At 40.6% G+C, this 16,998-nt stretch overlaps 1 protein-coding gene across 2 annotated transcripts in view; it reads right to left on the bottom strand.

Moving 5' to 3' along the window:
- LRRK2 (leucine rich repeat kinase 2) overlaps positions 1 to 13,592 on the bottom strand; it is an 87,251-nt gene extending 73,659 nt beyond the window's left edge. Inside the window, exons 1-5 of one of the 2 annotated variants that reach the window (XM_081023385.1) lie at positions 12,966 to 13,592; positions 12,701 to 12,786; positions 8,281 to 8,390; positions 1,545 to 1,633; positions 54 to 188 (exon numbers count right to left, since the gene is read on the bottom strand). In XM_081023385.1, the coding sequence (XP_080879511.1) occupies positions 54 to 188; positions 1,545 to 1,633; positions 8,281 to 8,390; positions 12,701 to 12,786; positions 12,966 to 13,143 (598 nt within the window). In that variant the 5' untranslated portion in view covers positions 13,144 to 13,592. Of the gene's footprint in view, positions 1 to 53; positions 189 to 1,544; positions 1,634 to 8,280; positions 8,391 to 12,700; positions 12,787 to 12,965 lie in introns of those variants that run through there. The other variant, XM_081023386.1, reaches the window with a different exon arrangement.
- Between the last annotated feature and the right edge of the window lie 3,406 nt (positions 13,593 to 16,998).

Below are 16,998 nucleotides of genomic sequence, written 5' to 3'. Positions count from 1 at the left end.
ATCAGGCAACACCAAGAACTTGAAGAGCAAAAATACCTGTTCTCACGATTTACCTTTTTCAAGAAGCACGTGCAAAGCTTTACATCCATATTTCTGGATCTCCTCATTATCAGAAAATGTGTCCATGGCATCAAATATCAGTAAAAATACGTCTGTTCCTTCCTCCAAGAGAAGAAGTGTTATTACATCTACAAATGGGGGGGGGGGAGTTGCAGGTTTACCAAAATATTTCTTTTTTTCTGCAGTCACAAACCACTTTAAAAATACATTATCTCAAAATTGGATTGTCAAAAATAAGCCACAAAGTTTCAGTGGGACTTACTCCCAGGTATGCATGTAGATTGCACGCCTAAATTACACAACAATCTGATGCATGTTTATGTAGAATGGAAGTACAACCCACTGCATTTGATAGGACTTCCTACTAGGAATGGGCAATTTGTCAGATTCTTCCAATCTTAAATTCAGTCCTCCACATTTCCACATCAGTTTGTGATTAAAAACAAAAACCAGGATAATTTATCACCATTTTAGTGCACATTTCTCCTGATAAAACACATTTTTGTGTGCAATTTTGCCTGTGCACATATTTTGTAAAGCAATTTCCCATGCTGTAATGCATTTTGTATGTAATTTTCACTAACATATGCAATTATACACACACTTTAACCTAGTATACACACTTTTGTACATAATGCTTGGCACTGGAAAATTCTGAGAAGTGTGAATTATTTTACAGCACTGTATATGGATTACATAAATTCAGCTTTACACGCAAACTGAACTGAATTTCTTCCCCATCTCTACTTACTTCCAAATAAATGTTGTACTAGAACAGCATTAAACCTTAATCCTACTGTCAATCCATTGCCGTTATCATAAAAAATGGCAATGTCCTCAAAAGTAAAAGTGTTAGCAGCCGTTTTACACATTTTCTGCATCTATATAATTTGATAATAGGCAATGCAGGATTCAAGCAAAAAACATAATTGTGTTACCAATGTGCAAAAAAAGACAAGTAAAGTTTGTGTCCCTCAGCAAAGCAACAGGTAACATGTTTCCTTTGAAGTCCTTGGACCAGAATTCTCATGATGTAAAATAATTTGAATCCTTTTACTAGGAAGGGTGACACCTTGGTTTCATACCGAAATGTGATTTAACAATCAATCTCTCCCACCCTCTTAAGAGCATAAAGTGGGTGGCTGCTTACCTCCCTGCTTCCACAGATAATTGTTGGAGAATGATGGAAGAGTTTTGTGCCATTTTCAATTATGCTTCTGGCTCTATGTTTGAACAGCTTCTGCCACACTAGAACAGCTGCCTGCTCAATCCAGGAATAGGATACTGATGGCACACATGCACACTTTTTTTCTCCTGGGATAGGAGGTACTTATGCATTAACTAATGCAATATAGATTAAACAGCCACCAGGACCAATTGTTAAAGGTAAGGTAAAGGTAAAAGGTTAAGGTAAATGCAAGACTGGCAGTGTTCTGTACAGTATTCTAACCCTAAGTAATTGTAACATTTGGAAAAGGCAGTACCTGAAGAGAGAAGCATATTTAATGCTTTGAGGCCAACTGTGGAAAGGTGTATGTTCACATTGTGGTTTTTAAGCATCTTAAGAATGTGCCTGAAGTGGAAACAGAAAAAATGAACTTGATACCAGAACAAAACACTCACATTAAGTTTCAAGAAAGCAAGTACTTTCATTCCACATTAGAGTGAATAAAAATCACATGACATACATAGATGCTTCTAGTTGCGTGCAACAACGAATAACTACCAATTGAGATGGACATATGCTTCAAAAGACACAACTAGCTAATGGAATCTGAATGGATATCACAACATGGATGACTATCCAGATGTATATCCATGCACCTCTGAACACAAATATCACTATCTATATCAGGTGGCTGTCATCAAATATCTGCCTGTCCACTGAGCATTCAGACCTCTAGGGACCCTCTCACATCACCCAAATAATCAAAGTGAGCCAAATTGATTAGAGCAGGGCAGCCCAAATTTTCAGACCAAATGGGATCCAAAAGTACTTCGACACATAACCCACAGGCCGCACACTGCCTTGTTGTGCAGAGGTGGTGGGAGCACAGTCAAAATTTCACACACACACACCCTCATGCTGCCTTTCCAAAGCTGGATAAGTGAGGAGCCAGGCTTTGAGAAGGAGGTGTGAGGCTCTGACAGGGTCCTAGAACCCTTCCACTTCCTTCCCAAAGCTGAGAAAGCACGAACTAGGCTTAGGGAAAGAGGGTGGAGGACTCTAGGACCCTCTCAGAGCCCTCCCACCTCCTTGCCAAAATCCAGCACTTCACAGGAGGGTAAGGGGCATGAAATGTTGCCAAGAGCTGCTAAAAAGGGCTTGAGGACTGTGTGTTGGACTGCCCTGGGTTAGAGTGTTAGATTGGGGAGACTAAAGTTCAAATACTCAGCCATGAATTTCAAAAGCCCTAGGCCAGGCACTATCAAATCAGCCTAACCTACCTCAAAGCGTTCCAAGAATGAAAAGGGGATAGAACTGCCCTAAGGTCCTTGGTGGTGGTGGGGATGTGAATGGGATACAAGTATAATAAAATAAATAAGGATCTCCTGGATTATCAGAGGAAGATGCTATGCATTCTCCCCACTCCGTGCATACACTTGAACCAAAATGAGTTCTGGCTGAAGGGACTGGCATTGTTGCTGGGGATATAGCAAGGCTGATAGGCAAACAACGACCAAATGACCTTGACCACTGCCCCTTTACATACAAATGCATGGAGGTGCTCACATAGCAAAGTATTTGTAAGATATTTATGGTACACTGGTGAAATGCAATGCAGCTGAAAGCTTCTACATGATACATCCATGGTCCTGCAATGACTACAAATCACTGTTGAACTTCTGCCAATAAGACAAAGCATCCTCAGCTTTTTGCACTAACTATAGGAAGAGTGATTTAGCGGTTGTTGAAGAAGTTTGAGACAGTTAGAAAGGAAGATTCAGCTTAACACACTAATTAAGCATGATACTTGTTAAGCTGCCATGGTGCATTGTCAATATTTATTATGCTGCAGAGGGCACTCCAAGGCACAACTGTGCAACCGCCTTGTTTCATTAAACTCTGCACTGACAGACTCCAAGGAAAGATTCAAATCAGCTTAAAACCTTGTCACATACCAGGGTGATATTTCCCCAAAGGGTCTAATTATTAGCTTTGCATTCAGTGCATGTAAATAAGCTTCAAAGATATGCAGAAATGAAGGGATCGGGCAAATTTCCTCCAAACTTTTAGAATGGCTCCACAGGCTATGGAATACAACGTCTTAGGTAGCAGTGCTGTATACCTTCAACTCATCCCACATTCAACTGTGTACAGCGATAAAAGAATAAGAAGATATAGTCAGATATGAAGTTCTTTCATGTCATTTGGTAGTAGTGAAAGTAGGAGCACTGTCAGTTTCATAAGAGAAAAAATGAATTGCTCTCAGAATATAATCCAGGGAGGGCAAGCAGTGCTTAATCTCTAACAAGACAGACGGCTCAGATCTATGTGACATCCTTGCTGTCTGCCCTGGGGATAATTAATTTTAAGAGTATGACAACGGCAACCTATTCTTAGTGATGAAAGTTACTCTGCATATGCTCAGTGGTCATTTTTGTGATCAAATAGAACTGAACAAAAATGTTTTTAGCAGGCAGCAAGGCAATTACCTGGTGTCAGTTTATACATGTGTATAAACACAAACACACAGAGAACAGCTGGCTTTGCTGTCAATCTTATTCTTCCCTTAATGTGTCAGGTGGGTTTCCCACTTTCTTAATGTGGCACATCTGCTTTTATATTATATACTGTATTGCTATTCCTCAAGATCAACAGATCTTCAGAATTTTTTATCTTCCCAGTTGCACATGCTGTGTTCAAGTACTGCAATTTAACTTAAATGCTAATGCCACATGTGCAGCTTAGAACTGTATATTATTTAGAGTCAATGGTGAGCACTGAGATAGGCAAGTTTGCCAATGATACGAAATCATGCAGGGTGGTTAAAATGAAGAGAGATTGTGAAGGGTTCCAAAAGGATATCTCCAAACTGGGTTTATGGACAATGCAATTCAGTGTGTTGGCACACTGGAACAAAAAAATTGTAATTTCACACAAACACTCATGGGATCTAAACTAGTGAAACCTTGGAATTGTAGTGTATAGCTCCACGAAGGTGTTGAGCCAGTGTGTGGCAGCTGCGAAGAACGCAAGTGTCATGGTAGGAATCATTAGGAAAGGAACTGAAAATAAAAACATCAGTATCATAAAGCCATTATACAAATATATGGTGTAAACACATTTTGAATACTGTGCACGGTTTTCATCACCCCACCTCAAAAAGGGCATTGTAGAGCTGGAAAAGATTTGGGAAAAGGAAACCAAAATGATCAAGAGAATGGAGCAACTCCCTTATAAGGAAAGGTTACAAAATCTGTGGCTTTTTAGTTTAGAGAAAAGGTGAGTAAGAGGAGAAAGAGTTGAATGAAATGATGCATGGTGTGGAGAAAATGGATTAAGAAAGGTTTTTCTCCCTCTCATTAACACTTGAACTCAGGGCTATCCAGTGAACCTGAGTGTTGGAAGATTCAGAGTTAAACTGTGGATTTCACTCCCAAAAGTAGTAGTGTTTGATTATTTTTAAGAAGGATTGGGGAAATTTGTGGAAGATAAGTCTATCAGTGGCTACCAGCCGCAATGGTTACGCTTTGCCTCCATGGCCGGAGCTAGTATGCGATTGAATACCATTTGCTGGAAACAGGAGGGGACAGGAGCTAACCTGCTACAATTTGGCAGGTCTATCAAATGATGGATTTTTTTCTCGATTTCTGGAGAAGTATACATTTATGTGACCTTACAAAACATTTTTGGCTGGATCCAAAAGTGTCCTCCTGCCAATGAAAGGGCTTGAGCCCAGAAGAGGAGTAGGAAATATGAGCTGTGTAAAACTATGAACTAATATAGTAAGAAGCAGCTACCAATATGAAGGTGGGGTAAAAAAACACGCAGAAAATTATTAGTTCACCACTCAGATCAACAGTAAAACATATTGCGGAAACCTCTCTCCCAGTATTCACAACCTCAAAAGCTGTTTCAAGACAAAAGTGAAATGTTTTCATCTCCCCTACTTCCTGAAAGCTCTGTGACAAAACAGATGTTGAAATATTCAGAAAGTAACTAGGAGACTTTACTTTTTTTCCTCCTTGAAAATGGTTACTATTTACCACAACATTAGTCATCAGACCCAAGGGACAAGGTAGGCTGCCTGGGCAGATTTAGCCTTGTTCTACCACAGAAACATCCAAGAGTCCTGTGGCATCTTAAAGACTAACACATTCATTATGGCAAAAGCTTTCATGAAAAATTCATCAGTTACAGAAGTTTCTGTTCTCTAAAAAGGGACAGATATTTTTCTGAAAGTTTTAATCATCTTACAGCACTGCTGTTGTGTGTACATTTTTAAGATTTCCTTTAGCATATCCAGGTCATCCGCTTGATACTAATATACAAATATAGACAAAAGACAAAATAAGCATTAATATCACATTTCCATGGTTTTTTTACTGAGCTCCTAAGAAAGAGAGATGGACTTATTACCACCCTAAAAACTCATTAAAAGCTAGAGACACTTAGGTAAAACTAAGAATGTAATGAGAAAAAGCCTATCTTCTCCAAACCTTCCACCCAGGCCCCTTCTGTGCTATAGAAGTTGTTGCCCAAATTAGCTCTACCCAGCCTCACGGATTTGTAATCAATTTCCTCTTCAAGAAACTTAATAATAATAATATTTATACCCCACCCATTTGCTTTTTTGAAGCTTATGCACAGATCCTATAAGCAGTACAATGGCTTGTTGGAAGGAAAATGATGTAAACTGGAGGGGAATATAATCTGAACAGTGGTTCCATCTGGGCAGGACCCCTTGTGTTACGATGCCACAGCCCTGTGTAGCAGCAGTTTTTGGTGACTGGTTCTAACAGAGGAGAGAGGGAGCCAATCTCAGATTTTATTAAGTGGGTCCTGAATCAGGTTAATTTAGGCTCCCTCGGGCCTGAAGAACGCCACAGTCACCTTTGACTGGACTTAACCATGCAGGGGTCCTTTACCTTCTTAGTCTGGCTGGTGTGGTTAAGAGCAGAATCTGATTGGCTGAAGGTCCAGTCAGGTGGGAGTTATATGTCACTGGGAAGTCAACTGTCAGTTAAGGAAAAGCAGTTGAAGAGGTGGAAGAGAAAGGAGTTGATGAGGAAGGAGTGAGCAATTCCCTTTTGGGATTATAGGGACAGAACTGCCCAAACTGTATAGAAATTTATTTATGTACGCTGGTACAGCGGCAATAATATTACTTGCCCAGATATGGAAAGAAAAAGTCCCAGCGAAGGAAGAATGAATACAAAAAATTATGGAATATGGAGAATTGGTGAAACTTACCAGAAGAATAAGAAATCAAGATAACCAACTTTTTATAAAAGAATGGAAATGGTTTATTGAATATCTACAAATAAATTGTAAACAGATAAGAACATTGGCAGGATTATTGTAATAACCTGCAGTTTTATAAAAGTATATATTTAAAGTAGATGAACAAATGAGTAAATTAAGTTAATTTGGATGTGCTGAAAATATTAAAAATAAATTTAAGGAACTGCAGAAAGAGGGGGTAGTCAAGTTTTGAAATGTTAAAATGATTATAAAATTATTGAAATGTATAAAATTGAACATCATAAATAAATTCAAAATAAAAAAGGAAGGAGTGAGCAAAAGACCAGAGAGAAAAGTTGAGGAGAATAGCTAAGGCCTGGATATTAATACTTTGTGTGTTGTTAATACTTGTGTGGTCAAGATTGAAAAAGACCTGGTAATTGAGTTGGGCTGAAAAGTTCTCCTGAGATTACACAAGTGGCCTATCCTGCCAAGCAGCCAGTACAGTGGTACCTCAAGTTGCGTTCTGCTCTTGTTATGGACTTTCAGCTTACAAACGCGGCATGCACATGCGCATAAGCGATCTGCACGCTACGTGCATGCACAGAAGCAATCGCGCTGCGCACATGCGCAGAAGAGGCACTCTAGTTGTGGACTTTTCGGGGTGCGAATGGCACCCCAAAACGGATTACGTCCGCAACTAGAGGTACCACTGTAAAAGCAGAGAAGGAAATTTAGGAGGCAGACTGTCTCCAGCGGCTAGACTGGGTTGTGGGAGTAATTGGCTAGGGTGGAAGATAATGGAATTTGGCCTGAGGTAAAAGCCACTAAAAGGCTGGGGTCAGCAACATTGTCTTGAGGCTATAGAAATTCTTGTCAAGCACTTTTAAGACCTTAATGTAAATACTGTAATGCTGCTTCCTTATGTACATAGTTTCCACTCAATAAAACAATCTTAGTTAAAATATCATCCTTTGTCTAGTGCTGGCATCCACTTCACACCTAAGCTTAATACACTAGCTACCAGCAGGTTTTGTAAACATTCTGAGAGAATTGGTGGCAGTGGAAAATTAAGAAACAGATGTCTAAACCTGTGTTTTTCACATAGTGAGGCTGAGACAATCAGGTATTCCTGACATCAGATATTATATTCTGGTCCACAGTAACAACATGCAAAATTAAACACCAACTTCTTATATTTACAACTGTTCTTTCTTTTCTTCTGAGAACGATTCATACATTTGGTTATTAAGTCAAAGGAGAAGAAGCAAATCTTCTGCCAACTGTTAGTGACAATTTATTATTCACTTGTTTTTAGTGTAAGTTATCAATATTCTTGCAGGGAACTCTGTCAAAACACATATTTTAAAACAATACAAATGCACAAGGTGATAAACAGCTTTTAAACATAACATAAACATTTACACTAAAGTCACCCTGCCACAAAAGAATAAAACCAAACCAAACCAAACCAAACACAACAATACATTTATACATTAGAAAGCTAAAATGGCACACCACTCTAGGAATTTCTTTCCATATTTTGTTTCTTTCCAAACCTAGCGAACAGCCCCACAATCTCAAATGGGAAATTATTAGGTAAAAAAGACCCCAACCCCCACAACTCTTGCCCCAAAACAGTGATAAAAGTAAGGCTTGCTTGATTTTGCCCAGAAATTGAAATAGTTAACAAAGGTTCAGAGATGAGTATCACATTTCTCCAGTAATAACAGTAATTTCTATGTATTTCCATTTCGTGGAAACACTGAATTGTACACATTACACTATTTTTAAAACATTAATGTACTTACTGGTGAACACCAAGCACTTCCCAATCCTTCCCAACACCTTGAGGAGCTGCTAAGTTATGAAGCGTGTCTGGGCAAACTTCGATAAGTTTGCAAAGAAGCGACCATCCCACCTTAAAAGCAAAAAACACAACTAGTTTTCAAAGCACTCATCAAGCCATCACAAGACTTTACAACTACAAAGTTCTTAGGATGGACTGTTACAATGGCAGATTTAGTCCAACTTTCAAAACATGCTATTACACTATTCAGATTGAGATACAGTGGTACCTTGGGTTAAGTACTTAAATCGTTCTGTAGGTCTGTTCTTAACCTGAAACTGTTCTTAACCTGAAGCACCACTTTAGCTAATGGGGCCTCCTGCTGCTGCCGTGCCACCGGAGCATGATTTCTGTTCTCATCCTGAAGCAAAGTTCTTAACCTGAGGTACTATTTCTGGGTTAGCAGAGTCTGTAACCTGATGCGTATGTAACCCGAGGTACCACTGTACTAGTTTACAACTTGTAGTGGTTTGAGGGGATTTTTAATTGATTTTTTGCTTCAAAAATATTATCTCTCTCTCACACACACATATATACATGCACAATTGCTATTTAAATACACATACACAAAAACACTTCCTCCTATGGCACAATTTGGGTATTTTCATTCTGCATTTGATTCCAACTGCCAGTCCAAAAAAAGTTGACAGCTACTGCTATTGTCACAAGACACCTTTGGAGCCTCATTCACATGCTTAGGGATTTCCCAACACTACTCAAGCTTCCATAAGAGAGACTTCAGCTTGGTAATTCACTGATAATGTATGCATCATACATAGTGAGATAGGCATTGTGGACGCAGTGTATTAATGTGTTATCAATGCACTGCATGTCCAGACAATGTGGAAGCAATGCCCACATCACTCCAGTTCAAAGAATATCCATTTAAATGGTAAACTACATGGAATATACTTTCAACTGTGAATAATACACACTTAAAAGGTCAGATCTCTGCAGAATAAACATCGAAGTGGTAATCTGAAAGGATTCCAGAGGCGTCCTGCCAATTTATGCATGCCCTGTGACCAATTCGCAACACAAGTACATATTTGCATTTTAACTGTATTACTTATTTAGTCAAATTCAGAAACTGAGGTCTGAAATATAAACTTCTAGTTTACCCTAAAGGCATTAAGATAGTAAAGGCAAATCACCTAAGGACATTACCGTATTTTTCGCTCTAGAAGACGCACCTAGTTTTTAGAGGAAAACAAGAAAAAAAATCTCTCCTCTGTGCCGCGCCTCTCCAGCAAAGCGAAAGAACGGAGCCCCTTCCATTTCTCCTCCCGCTTCGCTGAAGGGGCGCTGCGCAGCTCTCCCTCTCTGCGCAGCACCATTCGCTCCATAGGACGCACACACATTTCCCCTTACTTTTTAGGAGGAAAAAAGTGTGTCTTATGGAGCGAAAAATATGGTACTTCTCCTTCTGTCAATTTCAAGAGATAAAACACACTGTCATGAGGATCTGAAATTGGTTTTCACTTCCTAGAATCATAGAATTGTAGAGTCGGAAGGGATCCCAAGGGTCATCTAGTCCAACAAATTAATAGGACGCAGCATACACGTTAACAAGGCACAAAATATGATGAGATTGGCCCAAGTTTTTCTTGTTATTTCTCTCCTGATCCAATCCTTTGCAGTGACAGCAGCATCCGGTGCTTTGCTACCCAGCAGCAGTCCAAGCATTGAACATGGAACTACTAGCAAGTAGGGGGAAAGTCATTGCGTCTCTTAGGAGTGTTGCTTCAAGGGCTTTTGGAGAGTAGCATGAAAGTGAAAAGACAAGAGCTGCCAGAAATGCCTTGTGCTTATGTATAAGGGCCCTCAGGGCAGCCCTGTTCCTCAAGTGACAACATAACTAAAAGCCACTTCAAATAATCAGCAGAATCAAAATAGGAGGAATTATCATGGAATCTACCATTTCAGGCAAATTGCCAACGCTCCAGGTTACGAAAGTGCATCCCGCACGGATCACGTTTGCAACCCGAGCGTCCACTGTATTCTACTTTCCCCCCCAAGAGTGCAGTGCAGTGATCAAATATTTCCTCGTCCACATTCCTTCAAACCCACCCCCCTCACACTTTGAAGGAAAAGCTTTAACCACTTGAGCAAATCCAAAGCAAATCGCTTATTTCCAGAAATGCATTGTGTAGGATGCACATTTGGCTTTACGGCACAAGGCACTGCTTGTATTGCAGTCATGAAGCCAATAATAAACTAGCATGTTGATTTGCCCTGATGAAAAAAGGCCACAGCAGTGCAAAGAGTCCATAATCATCAACTTTGTCCAAAGCATCCATATCAAACCCTGAAGAGAATGGGGGGGGGATCACTTCTTATTTAATTTGAGTGTATGATAACTTAATCATGGAGAGATCTTCACAGGTATCCTCCCCCAAAAGCAGAACCAGACTTGATAGGACATAGAGGCTGCCAGCTGCCTTCTTGTTCATTTCTGCCTGAAAAACACTCATATTATTATGATAACTAAACACACCCACATAATTTCCTTTTTAAAATGTATGGTTCGCATTCCAACAGTTTCCTTTATTTAAAATTACTGCTTGAGGTGCGATATTCTCTGCTCATTATACAATATGTCGTGTACTTAAAGCAGAAACCATTTATATAAGCCGGATGAAACAGATATGTAAATTTCTTGACATTTAGTCTCTAGCTATTTTGTATTCATGTTTTCTAAGAACGTTGTTTGAAAATACTTATAGTTACATATCTCAATTAAAATTATACATGCAAATCAAGCAAAGTTGAATAACTCCTTTAAATAATACTTTTCACATTGTTGTTTTAAAGTGGGCTAGCCTGTTAGAACATCCAGGTCAAATCTTAAGACGTATAATAGATGGGTTCATTTCCTTTCAACTTGCACTGCTTTTAAACTTAACCAAAATGAGACAGCAGTTGTGATATAAGACCACCATGCTGAAGTCTATACCTGCAGCACGTATTTTACAGTTAACATTTTTTCCGACATGAAAAAAAACTAATGGCAAGAATTTCATGGGTTACACCATTGCCTGCCATCAAATTTTTATTTATTAAATAATTTTATTTATTAAATTTCTATATTGCCCTTCATTCAAGGATCAAAGGGTGGTTTACAAAAGGTAGAAATGCCCCAGGGGAAGAGCTTCAAGACAAGGTCAATTGGATTTACGGAACTGGAATGATGGCTGAACTTGAACATTCAAGTCACTTATTTTTGCAGTACTCTCATTTTCAAAGGATAGACATAATAGCCTCATGCACTAGCAGCGGAAACATCAAGTTTTAGGGCACCTTAAGGATGAATGCATATGTCATGAGCCTAATAGTTTCTCTTCAGGATGGCACGTTTTTTCTTGCTTCCCCATTTTCAAGTAACTCACACATGAAGTGAACCCAAATTTGCTTTAGAAATGGGTACAAATTGAGTTGAGACATCCCTAATCACCACAAAGAGCATCTTCAGACCTAGGATTTCCATTTGGGCATCCCTTTCTATATCCTGATATCATATTAAACTTTGCAGTAGACATCACCCTGCAATAAAGTGAGGTTGGAGAAAACAAAGTCGAATTGTTCTTCATCTCCTGGGATAGCTCAGTGAGTAGATCACGACTCTCTTAATCTCAGGATTCTGGGTTTGAGCAAAAGATTCCTGCATCTCAGGGGGTTGGCCTAGACGACCCTTGTGGTTCCGCCTCTACAATTCTCTATGCACTGGGCTAAAAAGTGGGGAGAAGGGGTGGGAGAAGTAAAAAAAAAAGAGGAGCCGATAACTCAATGGGTTAGAGGATGTCGCTGATAAAGCCAAGGGGTCCAATTCCCATTTGGGCCACCTGCTTCTTCCTGCCTTGGACTAGATGACCCGGGGGGGTTCCCTTCCAAGTGCTCAATTCTACAACCCAACAAACAATTCTTTATTTTTTATTTTATAGGATTTTTATTAAGTTTTTCTATTTTACATTTTAGAATACAGGGGTACCTCGGGTTAAGTACTTTATTCGTTCCGGAGGTCTGTTCTTAACCTGAAACTGTTCTTAACCTGCCGCTGGAGCCCGATTTCTGTTCTTATCCTGAAGCAAAGTTCTTAACCTGAAGCAATGTTTCTGGGTTAACGGAGTGTGTAACCTGAAACGTATGTAACCCGAGGTACCACTGTATTCTTTTAAACCACCTTAAACCAACAGCTTCCCTTCTTCTCTTTCTCATTAATCCCCGAATAGTTTACACACGCGAAACCATTCAGTGTTGCATCCCTCAAAACTGATCTACACCCTTGAATTTATCATCTCAGTGCTGCCAGCTGGTTTTGCACACATTTTTCAACCGTGCCAGCATTTTCCGTTCTTCTTTCACACGTGCTGTTCTTTATTTACCTGCTGCACGCTCGCCACCCTCATGTACGAGGCCAGCACCAACAACAGAGGCACGTGGACGTTCTTGCCGACGAGCAAGGGAGGACCTGAGCGAGACCGAAGAGAGGGAGAGAAAAGAAATAAAAAGGAAAAGCGAAATAGGAAAATGCCGGGGGGGGGGGGAGAGAGAGAGAGAGCGAAAAAGTTATTGCCACGTTACTCAACAGCTCGGAAAGCCAAGCAAGAATAAAACCCCGAAACGCGAAGGCTGCTCTCCGGAGTTTACCGCTGGGCGACGAGGCGAAGGCGAGGAGATCCCTCAGGATCTGGACGAGGGTCTCGATCTGCTTCCCTTCCTGGACATTCTTCAGGCGGACGATGAGCTTCTGGAGAGCCGCTTCCCTCTCCTCCTCGTCGCCCCGGCAGCTCCGGCCGCTCCCCCGCCGGCCGCCGCCTCCGCTCATGTCTCCCTCAGCGGCCACGAACTTTCCCTCAGCGAGAGCAGCTGGGAGGGATCCCCCCTCACAAACCCCGCAGCCCCACGGCAGGCTCCCTCCTGCCCGCTCGGCCGCGACGGAGGAGGAGGGGTGGCGGCGAAGGGAGCCGGCAGTGCGCGCCCCATGCCCGTAGATGGCGCTTTCGTTGCGGCCGTTTGCCCCGCCGGCCTCGAGGCGGGGAGGGAAAAAGAGGCGGGAAATCAGCTCGGCCCGCCTGGCGGCTTGGCTTTCCCGAGCCTCGTCAAGGGGAGGGAAGCGGGAGGAGGCGCAGGCGCCGAAAACGAAACCGAAGGAGCGGGGAAAGGGATTTGGCTGGGAGGGAGATGGCTGGGCAACTCGGGGTGAGGGGATGGCGGCGGCGAAGTGCCCCTCGCCCGCGCGAAAAAGGCGGCTCTCCTGAGGGCAGGAATGGCGACCTCATGGCGGTCTCGAGAAGGCGGCGGTTGCGCGTTCGTGGTTGTGTGAAGGCGGGAGGAAAGGGCGGTTTCGAGGCGCCCAAACGCCTCAGAGTTTTGTCCCCCCCCAAAAATATATATATATATATATATTAGTTTTCTCTTATAACACAGACAAAAACACAAAAGAAAAATGTTACATTTGACACAACATAAAAACTTAATAAAAACACACAAAATAAAAGAATATTTTTTTCTTATTCCCTGGTGTATTTATATTGCTAAAAGACTTCCCCGACACCCTCCAATCTGGATTTCATCCTATTACATATTTAGCAGTTCCCAATTTCATATTTATAACATCACTTTCTTCTTTCATTACAAACTTAAGCTTACTTCCAATTGTCATCCATGATAATCTTTATTATTCATCTTTTTCTATCCCTTAGCCTAATCTGTTACTTCTAGGGATTTCCTAATTATATTACAGAATCTCACTAAATATTCTTTAAATTTCTTCCAGTCTTCTTGTGTTTCCTCCTCTTTCTGATCGCGGATTCTTCCAGTCAGGTCAGCCAGCTCCAAAAAGTCCATTTTCATCAGCCATTCTTCTAATGTCAGTATTTCTTGCAATTTCCAGTTTTTGGCTAATAAAAGTCTTGCTGCTGTAGTGACATACAAAAACAGTCTTGACATCCTTCTTGGGCAATTCCGGTCCTGTTATTCCAAGTAGAAAGGCTTCTGGTTTCTTAATAAATGTATTTTTCAACATTTTTTTTTAATTCATTATAAATCATTTCCCAGAAGTCTTTCACCTTGGGACATGTCCACCACATATGAAAAAAGTGCCTTCTTTCTCTTTACATTTCCAACATAAGTTATCATCAGTGTGGTAATGAGTTGACAAAGGCGAGCTGAGGGGAAAATATCCCTGGTCATAGCCGGTATCCCTGCCTTCATTCTTCTTTGTATATTATTACTATTATTATTAATTTCCTTTCCTTCAAAAGGCTGTTGTCTTTTGCGCCAAATTCTCTCCCTCTCCCTCTCTCTCTCTCTCTCTCTCTATATATATACTTTTCAGATTTATACATTTCATTCATTTTACAATCATTCTAACATTTCAAAGCTTGACTTCCCCATCTTTCTGCAGTTCCTTAAATTTGTTTTTTTAATACCTTCTGCATATCCAAATTCATTTAATTTGCTCGTTTAATTATCTGCTTTACATATACGCTCTTAATGAAACTGCAGGTTGTTACAATAGTCCTGCCAATGTTTTTATCAGTTTGCAATTTATCTGTAAATATTCAATAAACCATTTCCATTCTTTTATAAAAAGTTGGTTATCTTGATTTTTTATTTTTCCATTTCTGTATATTCCATAAGTTTTTATATCCAGTCTTCCTTTGCTGGGACTTCTTTCCATTTTGCGCCAAATTGTCAGCAAGTGCCTCTTATCTGAGGGGAAGACGACCATTGGGAAGCCCAGCTTAAAATGATCGCAGGCTGTTGCCAAAACTTGACGGGAATGAAGCTGGGGAAAGCTGGGACTGTAGTACAAAGGAGGACATGGCCAGTTCAACACACATTATAATTATAATTATAATTATAATTATATTATTTATACCCCACCCATCTGGCTGGCTTTCCCCAGCCACTCTGGGTGGCATACATCACCTAAAAAAATCGTAAAGCGTTAGACATTAAAAACTCCCCTAAACATTGTTGCCTTCAGATGTCTTCTAAAAGTCAGATAGTTGTTTATTTCCTTGACATCTGACGGCGTTCCACAGGGCGGATGCCACCACCGAGAAGGCCCTCTACCTCGCAGCGAGGGAACCGCCAGAAGGCCCTACCATGTCTTCCAACATTTCTCTGGTGAAAATAGGGATTTCCATAATAATCATTTTACTGTTTATACCCCATGCATCTAACTGACTTAGCCCAGCCACTTTGGGCAGCTTCCAACATATATAAAAACATAATAAAACTTTTTTTAAAAAAACACACAAAAAACATATACAGGGCTGCCTTCAGATGGCTGCAGGGGTCAGATAACTCCATAGCCTCCAACATTTCTCCTGTGAAACTCGGCCAAAAAGGTGAGATGAGCGCCACAACCCCAGAGTTGGCCACGACTGGACCTAATGGTCAGGGGTCCCTTACCTTTAAGGAAAAGTGGGACGTTCCAAGATCAAATCAGAAACTGGGGGCGACTTCTGTAAATCCAGGACTGTCCCTGAAAAATAGGGACACTTAGAGGGTCTGACATACATCTATCCTGAGTGTTAGATGGATAAATATTTATTTTGCACTTTGATATCAGATTACATATCATTCCACGAGAGAGAGTTGCTTAAAAGAGCAGCGCATGGAAACACCGTTTACCTTCCCGCCAGAGCGGTACCTATTTATCTACTTGCACTTTGACGTGCTTTCAAACTGCTAGGTTGGCAGGAGCATGGATTACCCCGTTGCATGGATTCGAACCGCCAACCTTCTGATCGGAAAGTGCTAGGCATTACCCTTTTTCATTTTCTGATGTCATTATGCAAGAACTATCCCATAAAAGGGACTGAGTTCAGTCTTCAGTGGACAGTGTCTACCCATCTAATGATTTCTTTTTTATGCTTGCTCTAATGTCGGCATATCAGTAGAACAAATACTTCACATTAAACATTCAGCAGTAGCAGATACCAGGAGTTTTCTGGTAAATATATCAGAGGGCTCATGACACAGTAAAATGTGACTCATAGCAATCCCTGTAAACTCATAGCTTGTTCAGCTATTCCCCACCCATGTATATACTGAATGAGGAAACAGAATTACATCACCTCCTCTTCCCTACCATCTGCAGATTTTGGTATAAAATTTGTACACACAACTGTTTTAAAGTGGCCAGATGTCCTACTGTACAGAGGACAATCCTCTTTTTAAAGATGTTATTGGTTTAAAGGCCTTTCCAGTCCCAGCTTAGGACCAAAAAGAGAGCAGAGGTCTTGAAGTTGCCAATCAAACAAAACCCAGACAGCAGATAGAAATGCAAGATATGTACTTGACTATTTAAATTATAGCATTTATTTCTAAATGTGCATATATGTATGTATGTATGTATGTTAGCAAATGTATGCACATTTTCGGCAAATCTGTGCTCCCCTTGTCCTTTTTTTTTAAGCAATTGTTGAATACAAATAGGAGGGGATGTGGTCCTGCCCCCCCCAAAAAACCTACCTTCTGCCTTCCTTCAGATAATGGTCTTAATAATAATAATTTTATTTATTTATTTATTTATTTATTTATTTATTTATTTATACCCCACCCATCTGACTGAGTTTCCCCAGCCTCTCTGGGCGGCTTCCAGCAGAATATTAAAATACAGTGATTCATCAATGTCCCCATTGTGTTGAAAAGGCTGTAGGAATTG

Source organism: Podarcis pityusensis, assembly GCF_964106645.2.
Source record: "Podarcis pityusensis genome assembly, chromosome: 10".
In the NCBI taxonomy this organism is placed as follows: domain Eukaryota; kingdom Metazoa; phylum Chordata; class Lepidosauria; order Squamata; family Lacertidae; genus Podarcis; species Podarcis pityusensis.
This window is presented reverse-complemented; position numbering and strand designations above follow the sequence as displayed.